The sequence below is a fragment of the Hordeum vulgare genome, chromosome 6H (assembly GCF_904849725.1).
Source record: "Hordeum vulgare subsp. vulgare chromosome 6H, MorexV3_pseudomolecules_assembly, whole genome shotgun sequence".
NCBI lineage: Eukaryota > Viridiplantae > Streptophyta > Magnoliopsida > Poales > Poaceae > Hordeum > Hordeum vulgare.
In genome coordinates, this window is record NC_058523.1 from 217,013,332 (window position 1) to 217,023,634 (window position 10,303).

The window sequence follows — 10,303 nt, forward strand, 5'->3', positions numbered from 1 at the left end:
TGCACTGCTTGGCTTCTTCATGGGATTGAAAACAGTAGGAAATTCTGCTACTGGATTAGCCACAACATCATCCCATTTAGAACCTCCACCAGAAATATGGTTATCCAAATGATCAAGATATATCATTTGGAAATTATGCCCTACATTGATCTGAAGAGACACAACATCTAAGTCAGCATCATTGGACAACAGGGTTTCATCACCTTCGTTAATCTGACAACAAGGAGACAGCCAATAGATATCAGTTCTTCCTTCCTTTTCATACCCCAAGTGCTCAACTATTTGTTCAAACATACTGTAGTATGCTAGTTCCACATGACAATAATCGTAACAAACCTTCTGGCCATCCAAATAGCACCTATTCAGCCCACTACTAAAGAAAAACCCACCATGAATCACTTCGACAGTGAAATACCCACTCTCCTTCGCTGCAACAAAACATTCAGTAAAAGTTCAAACCCTAGCACAAATCCTCACGAACCACAACAAATCGACATGTACAAATCACATAATTTGTGCAGACGACCTAATCGACACAATGCAGGTTATTGGGCCAAAAAACGCATCACATTATGTGCTATCAACGAATTATACCGTAGGTTGGAGCCGCGTCGTCGTCGGGCCGCCGTCGAGGGCCCTCCATCGTTGACGAACTCCGCCCCACGAGTTGCGGCGCCGTCGCTGTCGCTTCCTCCATCGCAGGAACGACCATCGGAATGCCCGCTCGCCGTTCATCCGCCGTCGTGCCTGCTCGCTGTCGTTCGCCTCTCGCTCTCAATCGAGGAAGACACGAAAGGGGATTGAGAACAGACAAGGAGGTGAGTGGGGTCTACATTGACGAGTGGGGTCTATGCTGACGGGTAGGGTCTGGGCTGACGGGTGGGGTCTCCGTTGACGGGCGGGCCACGCGATGATGTGTCATACGAGGTATTCGTGGTACGTAGCTGGCGCATAGAAAGGGGACTGGCTCTCCAAAATCCAGGACCGTATTAGTAACGTATTTCCATGTAGGAGGATCGTACTGAAGCAGTTCTTAACTTTTTTTTTGAGTGGATTGGAGCTGGCCGCCAACTTCCACAATGATAGATGCAATTATCTCGTGTCCGAGCACGCGATTTTCCTCCTATCCACAATATTATCCCACTCCCCTCTTCGTCCGAAAACCCTCCAGTCCAGTATCCGTCGTTCCCCCTCGCCATCGTTCCGCGCCCCGTCCATGGCCACCGCCACGCTCCCTCTCCGCCTCCTCCCCTCCAGAACCCCACTCCTCCACGCCGCCGCCTTCCTCCCTGCGAGCACCTCCCTCTCCTTAACCGCGCCCGCGACCCGCAACTGGCGCATCTTCGCCGCCGCCGAGGAGGCGCCCGCTCCGGTGGAAGCCGAGGTGGAGGAGGTGGTAGAGGATGCCGCGGTTCCGGAGCCTGTTGAGGTGCAGCTGGCTGCTGCTGGCGCGGGGAAGGATGCCGACATCTTCGCCGTTGTCATGGTGGGTTAGCTCGCACGTTCACTCCCTGGCATTGAAAGTTGCAGTTTGGTCAAGATAAACTGGAAATTGCCAGGGCCTTCTTTGTGCTTCATTAGCTACTGTTTCGTAAATAATCTCCGTGACTTAAGTGACACTTGAGCTGGATATGTCTTGTGGTGAACTAAAGATTCCAGGTTTCGTTGGGATTGCAGTGCTGCACCAGAGATGGTTAGGCTGCATCATGATTAATGAATACTACTCCCTCTTTTCGCGTTTATAAGGCCCACGAGTATTTTCTAGATTCTCAAGTTCACCAGAGAAACATGAGTTATATGCCACAAAAAGATATAACATTGATTTCGTATTTGTGATAAGTTTCTAATGGTATACTTGTAGTGGCATATGATATAAGTTGTATTTCACAGGTCAAAAAGATCTGAAAATACAGTTAAGCGTTGTAAACCGGAAATGTTGGAGTAAGAGAAATGTGCACACTTCTCATTAGCATGCACATGCCGCAGTGTTAGAAAGAAAGTTGGAACTATTTAGTATTAGTATTACAATGAGTTATCTGGGTGCACTTTAAGAAATGCTTAAATCTGCAAAGATGCGTCGTCGGAGAGTTTCTTTTTTCTCTACTTCCTATAGGTTTTGTGATTAATGAGGAAACTATTTTGACTATAATTTTATTTTGTGCAGATTGGGTCCAGACAATACATTGTGATGCCCGGTCGGTATATATACACGCAGAGGCTGAAAGACGCCAATGTCAATGATCAGGTTTGGTGCTTGTCCTTTTACACATAATTTTTTTTAGGACTCACAAGTTGATGTCTGATTGTTTGTAAGACTTTAGGTAATGCTTTTGCCATGTTGCATGGTTTCCCTCCAGCATGTTTGGATGAGAAAATAAAATCCTTTGGAGAATTACCTTACAGCATTGTTGTTCTTATATAAGGTCCCCCATTTTGGTACTTGTTCTTAGTTTCGCTCATTGGTCTTGATGTGGCTATGCACACATGTTTACGGAAGTAACTCACACATTACCTGTTTGTTCATTTAGTTTCCTTAGTCCATGAAAATATAGAATTAACATGCAAATTTTGTTGAATTTATGACAAGTGGGAAGAAAAGCTTGAGGTGAGATGTGATTGTGAGGGGTACCTTCTAAAAAAACATATCCTTTTTTACAGAACTGACGAGGGTACTTGTTACAAATTGACTTGCATTCCTCAGTATTTTGTTGCTTGTGTTAAGCCCGTAGAAAGAAACAAGAAGGAACAGAGGTTTTATTTCTGGGTAGATTAGTGTTCTCCTCCGGGCCAGTGTTGAGACTTTGACGCATAGCCCAGGTGTTCTTAGCGAAGCCAAACGGTAGTTCCTGTTAGAGTTATAATATAAGTCATGTGCCCTTTTGTATTTATCCCAATATATAAGGGGTTTCCTGCATATAGTCCACCACCTGTACATGTATATATACCGGCCTATGGCCTCATGGGAATACAAGTTGCTTTCCTAACATGGTATTAGAGCCTAGGTTGTATATATACCGGCCTATGGCCTCATGGGAATACAAGTTGCTTTCCTAACATGGTATTAGAGCCTAGGTTTTCTTAGCACGCGCAACTCGTGCTCCTCCCGATCTAATTCCTTGCACAGCCGCCGTCGCTCCTGTCTCCGTCGAAGACTCGTGGCTGTCTCTTCTCCGAATCCCGCTCCAACTGCGCCTCGTCGTGGTGACAGAAGGACCCCCTCTTCTACTGCTGGAGGGAGCCCCTCGATCTCGTCCAGAACTGCTCTCGCGGCGGTTACCCAGCCTCGGTCTCGTCCAGGCGCCGATCCGTGCGTTTCGTGGGGAGCAGGCCACGGGTTCTTGGAGTCTTCAGGCGCCAATCCGCACCCCGACGCTGCCTGGATCGGAACCAGCCGCCCCGGAACCTGCCTCGGATTCTTGGATTCTTGGAGTCTTCGACCGTGCTGTTCGAGGGACGCGCCACCACGGGACCAGCCGCCAATCCGCACCCCGACCCTGCCTGGATCGGAACCAGCCGCCCCGACTGCTGCCTGGGTCGGAACTCGATCTCGCCCCGCTCCACCTACCGCCTGATCGGATCTCGCGGTTCTCTCTGCTGTCGACGCGGTTTCCGATCCCGTTGACTGGTTTACTTTCCTAAAAAAATGTCTACTGCATCTGGCTATGTTGTTGTCCCTCGCTGTTCGGTGATCTTCGATGGTACTAACTACACCGAGTTCACTGGCTTCATGCACATTCACATGCGTGGCATCCGTCTCTGGGGAGTTCTCTTTGGCGAGGTCTGTTGTCCGCCACGTCCGGTTCCCCCTGTGGCTCCCACTCCTCCGACTCCACCGGTTCTTCCCGCGGATGCTCCTCAGGCTGCAAAGGATGCGGCTAAGGTTGCTGATGAGGCTGCTATTCGTGCTTATGATGAGAAGGTTTTGACTTATGAGGAGGCTCTTCAGGTGTATCATGGTGCTCTGTCTGTTTACACCCAGTGGCTTGATGATGATGCCCGTGCTCCAGCTGTTCTCACTGCCAGTGTTCTGCCTCAGTTTGCCTCTGAGTTTCTGGGCCTTCCTACTGTCTTTGAGATGTGGACTCGCCTTCGTCAGCGCTATGAGCCCTCTGGTGATGCCTTATACCTCTCTGTGGTTCGTCAGGAGCATGCTCTTCAGCAGGGTGACTCTACTGTTGATGACTTATATGCACAGAGTTCTGCTATCTGGTGCCAGCTTGATTCTCTCCGCAGTGCTGGTTGTCGTAGTTGCCCCTGTTGCCAGGCTGTCCAGGCCGATTTGGAGTTTCATCGCATCTACGAGTTCCTGTCTAGGCTCCGTAAGGAGTTTGAGCCTCGGCGTGCTCAGTTGTTTGCTCGTGGCCGTATTTCTCTCATGGAAGCGCTTTCTGAGATTCGTGCTGAGGAGACTCGCTTACTTGGTGTTGGTTTGCTGGAGGTTCCCTCGGTGCTCGCTGCTCGGATTTTTTTACGCCACCTGTTGCACCGATCCCTTCTCGCTCGAGTGCTCCGCCGCTCCGATCCCTTCTCGCTCGAGTGCTCCGCCGCTCCTGCCCACTCCTTCTGGCGGCTCAGGTCGCCCCGTTCACATTGTGGCTACTGCAACAATGATGGTCATATTGAGTCCCCCTGCTACACGAAGAAGAAACACTTGCGCAGGGCGTGATCATCATCTACAACGACTTCGTCATCTACCTCGACAGCTTCAGCCATCGCTTTGACTGAGCAGGATATTCTGAGACTTAAGCGTCTGCTTGCTGCTTCAGGTTCTTCCTCAACGGGTACTGCTGGTTCTGTGACTGAGGCTTCCCGCACTGAGCAACCACCTTCTACATAGTCAGGTACATCCCCATGGGTTCTGGACTCTGGAGCTTCCTTTCATATGACTTCTAATTCTTTCACTCTGTCCTCTCTTCGATCGCTTGATTCTCCTGTTCATGTCCTCACCGCTGATGGTACTCCCCTTCCTGTCGTTAGTAGAGGCACTCTTACCACTCCCTCTTATTCTGTTCCTGATGTTGCTCATGTTCCTCGACTTACCATGAATCTGTTTTCCGTCGGTCAACTTGCTGATTCTGGTTGTCGTGTCATCCTTGACATTGACTCTTGTTCTGTCCAGGACCGTCGCACGCACACTCTGGTTGGGGCTGGTCTTCGCCGCCGTGATTCTGAGGGTCTTTGGGAGTTGGACCGGCTTCATGTTCCTTCCGCTGCCCACTCTATCGCCAGTTCTTCTGCTTTGGTCGCCTCGGCTACTGGTTCCTTCCAGCAGTGTCATCATCGACTTGGTCATCTGTGTGGTTCTCGTTTGTCGTCGTTAGTTCGTCGAGGTCTTCTGGGGTCTGTCTCAGGAGATGCCTCTTTAGAGTGTCAGGGTTGTCGTCTTGGCAAGCAGATTCAGTTACCATATCCACATAGTGAGTCAGTGTATAAGCATCCTTTTGATTTAGTTCATTCCGATGTATGGGGTCCGGCTCCCTTCGCTTCGAAAGGGGGTCATAAATACTATATTATTTTCATAGATGACTTCTCTCGTTACACATGGCTTTATTTCATGACTTCTCGTAGTGAGGTGTTGTCCATTTATAAGCGTTTTGCTGCCATGGTTCATAGTCAGTTCTCTTTTCCCATTCGTGTGTTCCGTGTTGACTCCGCTGGCGAGTATATCTCTAAGATGTTGCGTGGTGTTCTTGCTGAGCAAGCGACTCTCTCTCAATTCTCTTGTCCTGGTGCTCACACTCAGAATGACGTGGCTGAGCGCAAGCATCGTCATCTTCTGAGACGGCTCGTGCATTGATGATTGCTGCCTCACTCCCGCCTTATTTTTGGGCTGAGGCCGTCTCCACCTCCACCTATCTCATCAATTTTCAGCCTTCCGCTACTCTACATGGTGGTGTTCCTTTTGAGCGTCTTTTTGATTGTTCTCCCGATTATTCGATGCTTCGCTTGTTTGGTTGTGTTTGCTATGTTCTTCTTGCCCCCCGCGAACGCACCAAACTGACCGCTCAGTCTGTTGAGTGTGTCTTCTTAGGCTATAGTGATGAGCATAAGGGCTATCATTGTTGGGATCCTATTGGTCGTCGGATGCGTATCTCTCAGGATGTGACTTTCGATGAGTCTTGTCCCTTCTACCCACGCCCATCTTCCTCGACCTTTTCAATGGAGGATATCTCTTTCCTCACTTTTCCTGACACACCTATCACACCCGTCGAGCCTTTGCCTATTCGTTCCTCTCCCTCCGCTTCTCCACCTCCAGTCGATTTGTCGCCACCATCTTCCCCGGTCTCCTCGTCTAGCATGTCACCGGATTCTACACCTTCATCTCCGGTGACTTCTTCGTCGCCACTCCCCGATTCTACCTTGGCGATTCCTCCTTCCATTGTTCCATCTTTTTCTCAGTGTTACACTCGTCGTTCATGTTCTGTGGATGTGTTGTCATCCTCGTCTCAGCCTACTTATTGCTTGCGTTCTCGTCCTCGTCCGCCTGTTGATAGCTTTGGATTTTCCACCGCTGGTGCTGTTGTTCTTGAGCCGACTACTTATCATCAGGCTGTTGTTCATCCTGAATGGCAGTTTGCGATGGTAGAGAAGATTGCTGCTCTTGAACGCATTGGTATGTGGGATCTTGTTTCCCTTCCTCCCGGAGTACGTCCCATCACTTGTAAGTGGGTCTACAAGGTTAAGACTCGCTCCGATGGTTCTCTTGAGCGTCACAAAGCTCATCTTGTGGCTCGTGGTTTTCAGCAGGAGCATGGTCGTGATTATGACGAGACTTTTGCTCCTGTGGCTCATATGACCACTGTTCGTACACTTCTTGCCGAGGCCTCTACACGCCATTGGTCTATCTCTCAGCTTGATGTTAAGAATGCTTTTCTTAATGGTGAGCTGCGTGAGGAGATGTACATGCATCCACCACCTGGGTATTCTGTTTCTGATGGCATGGTATGTCGTCTTCGTCGCTCTCTCTATGGCCTTAAGCAAGCCCCCCGCGCCTGGTATGAGCGTTTTGCCTCTGTGGTGACTGCCGCTGGTTTTTCACCCAGTGTTCATGATCCAACATTGTTTATTCACCTTCCTCCTCGTGATCGGACTCTTCTTCTTCTCTATGTTGATGATATGGTCATCACTGGGGATGACCCCGAGTATGTTGCCTTTGTTAAGGCCCGTCTTAGTGAGCAGTTCCTTATGTCAGATCTTGGACCTCTTCGCTACTTTCTTGGGATTGAAGTTTCTTCTACCTCTGATGGCTTCTTTATATCCCAGGAAAAGTATATCCATGATCTTCTTGCTCGTGCTGCTCTTACTGATGAGCGCATTGTTGAGACTCCTATGGAGCTCAATGTTGACCTCTGTGCTACTGATGGTGATCCCCTGCCTGACCCGACGCGTTATCGTCATCTTGTTGGCAGTCTTGTTTACCTAGCTGTCACTCGTCCGGATATCTCTTATTCGGTTCATATTCTGAGTCAGTTCGTCTCTACTCCCACATCGGTTCACTATAGTCATCTCCTCCGTGTTCTTCGATATCTTCGGAGCACGATCTCTCACCGTCTATTCTTTCCTCGCTCCAGTTCTTTACAGCTTCAGGCCTATTCGAATGCTACGTGGGCTAGCAATCCTTCAGATCGCCGTTCACTTTTTGCTTACTGTGTTTTTTTTGGTGGTTCTCTCATTGCCTGGAAGACGAAGAAACATATTGCAGTTTCCCGTTCGAGTGCAGAGGCTGAGTTGCGAGCGATGGCTCTTTTGACGGCAAAGGTGACTTGGTTACGGTGGTTACTTCAGAATTTTGGTGTTTTTGTCACTACACCGACTCTGCTCTTATCTGACAGTACATGTGCTATTAGCAATGCGCGCGACCCTGTGAAGCATGAGCTCACCAAGCATATTGGCGTTGATGCTTTCTATGTGCGCGCTGCTGTGCAGGATCAGGTTATTGCTCTTCAGTATGTGCCTTCCGAGTTACAGTTGGCGGATTTCCTGACGAAGGCCCAGACTAGAGCACAACATGGCTTTTATCTCTCCAAACTCAGTGTTGTTCATCCACCATGAGTTTGAGGGAGGTGTTAGAGTTATAATATAAGTCATGTACCCTTTTGTATTTATCCCAATATATAAGGGGTTTCCTGCATATAGTCCACCACTTGTACATGTATATATACCGGCCTATGGCCTCATGGGAATACAAGTTGCTTTCCTAACAGTTCCGTCGAGCAACTCTACAAGACGTGCCATATCTGCAGCCTCCAAAACCGTTTTGGAGCGCCCTCCATAGTTTTTTTTGAGGCTGTGTGCATACACCGATTTGCCATATGTAACCTCCATAATTTCCGCCTCTTTATTTCTTTAGTTATTGTTTGCATGAACTAAATATTTGTACTTCTAATTGGAGGCATTCAAACCCCTAATAAAATTCGTTAAGCTCGAACAGCATTGAAATAGATTGTTCATATATAGTGGAGTGGGGAGGGGTGAATTCGTTGCTTTTTTACCTATGTATAGCGACTATAGTTAATATAAGTGAAGGGAAATTGTTGGGGGCACGCGGTATGGTACGCTAGCAAACGGAAGTTTCTGCTGCACGAATCAGGAACATGTTGAGATAGATCGCCAGTTTACCACTAGATGTGCACTCCTACAGCGGAAGAAGAGCTGGTGGAGCGCGTTGGAGCAGTGTAGTCATTGTCCTCCTCCTGCTAACTCCCATGATCAGCTCCGCACGGATCCCATGAATGGTTCGTCCAAGCGTCGCACGTGCAACACCTCCAAGGTATCCACATGCACAAGGAGGAACCTCGGGTGGTGCTGCTAGATCTTATCACACGATGTAAGCGTGGAAGTGGAGACGGCTAGGTTGTGGAACTGTCTAACATGTCTCACCTAGGGTTTTGCTCCACCACTTATACGGACGTCTCGAGATGGGCTCAACACTTCAAACTATTTGAACTCTATATGCCCATATTCCACTCGGATCCAACCTGAGTCTGAATGGTCACTCGAATCAATCCGAGTTGTTCGCTCGGGTCCAGTCAGAGCGGTCCACTCGGATCCGGTACGAGTGGGTTCCTGCCCTTAAGCGTGCGACCCTACAAGTTCATGTACACATGGACACTAGCCAAGTCGACCTATGTTTGGCAGTCCCACCTAAATGTCAGTACCAAAGCCTATTTATTTCGATCCTTGTAGTGGTGCATGTGCCACTTTATTAGCTTAGTTATGTTCCCAATTGTTGGCATGTTAACTCAAAGCCTGCAACCGCACACATTGATATGGATCCTCGGCATTCTTTTGTATCTTTACGATAACTCTCATATAAAGTTTGATGCACAGATCATTTTGAACAAGGTACTACTAGTGTCAACTAGAGACAAAGCTTATATTGGCATGCCAGTGGTGACCAATGCTGCTGTTCATGCAATTGTTGAAGAACAGGTATGCCTTATGCATGAAGTGAGATTAATCATGAACATACAAAATTAGCTTACACTGATTTCTCCCTGTTATTTGTTCAATAGGGACTGGACGATAAAGTGATTGTTTTCAAGTTCAAGAAGAAGAAGAAGTACCAGAGGAAAGCTGGTCACAGACAGGTAAGTATGTCTAGTTTGTGTCCCATTGAAGGTGGAAATATACTAGTATAGTCTTAAGAACTGACTTAGTTTTAACATTCCCCACTCCAAAACAATACGAGTTCTTATAGTTTTCTGTTTTTTGTCAGCCAAATACGAGGTTAAGAATTACCGGCATAAGTGGATATGAGGAATACCCTGCTGATCCAATACTTCAAGTTCCAGCTTAAGTGTAATTGTAAGTTGTTTAGTTACAAATGATTGGTAGTACATTAGAATGCAAGAGCATTTGCCCCACTGTTCCCCAAATGAGACTCTTCCCCAAGTTAATGTACTAAAAATGCTACCATTCGTTGAGTGGTTGGTTCCATCCTTTTGTTTATTCCACCAGCTCTTGTGTTCCTTTCAAATCCAATTGTATTATCTTGATTGTGCAGAAAGACAGGGGAAATCATTTAATTACAATGTGGACATGTTAGCTTTGAATTGTGCAATTTTCGGAATTTTTGAGGCCCACACTACATAACATTGCTAATATTACTATCTGTTTTCCGAAATCTAATCTGAATTTTATACGTAGCTCTTTATTGTCATAGTATTACTTCTGGTTGTGGTTTTTGCAGAAGTCTAATGTAGCGCCCCAGATTTCATCCCAATCTGGTGGTGCTACCACACTACCCTAAAGCCACGATTCCGAGAATACTTAGAAACTTTGACAGTCTCTTTTGTATGTA

General features: G+C 47.7%; 1 protein-coding gene across 1 annotated transcript; it reads left to right on the forward strand.

Moving 5' to 3' along the window:
- Positions 1–1,115: 1,115 nt before the first annotated feature.
- LOC123402487 (50S ribosomal protein L21, chloroplastic) lies at positions 1,116–10,055 on the forward strand. The gene is made up of 5 exons (XM_045096409.1): positions 1,116–1,486; positions 2,165–2,245; positions 9,331–9,432; positions 9,516–9,590; positions 9,719–10,055. The coding sequence occupies exons 1-5, from the start codon at positions 1,217–1,219 to the stop codon at positions 9,797–9,799; spliced, it is 609 nt and encodes a 202-aa protein (XP_044952344.1). The 5' UTR covers positions 1,116–1,216; the 3' UTR covers positions 9,800–10,055.
- The last annotated feature ends 248 nt before the right edge of the window (positions 10,056–10,303 follow it).

Bases quoted from the DNA above. Each gene is read 5' to 3' on its own strand.
- LOC123402487 (XM_045096409.1), top strand. From the start codon at position 1,217: ATGGCCACCGCCACGCTCCCTCTCCGCCTCCTCCCCTCCAGAACCCCA. The intron at 2,246-9,330 runs GTTTGGTGCTTG...TTTGATGCACAG, and splicing joins ACGCCAATGTCAATGATCAG to ATCATTTTGAACAAGGTACT. The intron at 9,433-9,515 runs GTATGCCTTATG...TTTGTTCAATAG, and splicing joins ATGCAATTGTTGAAGAACAG to GGACTGGACGATAAAGTGAT.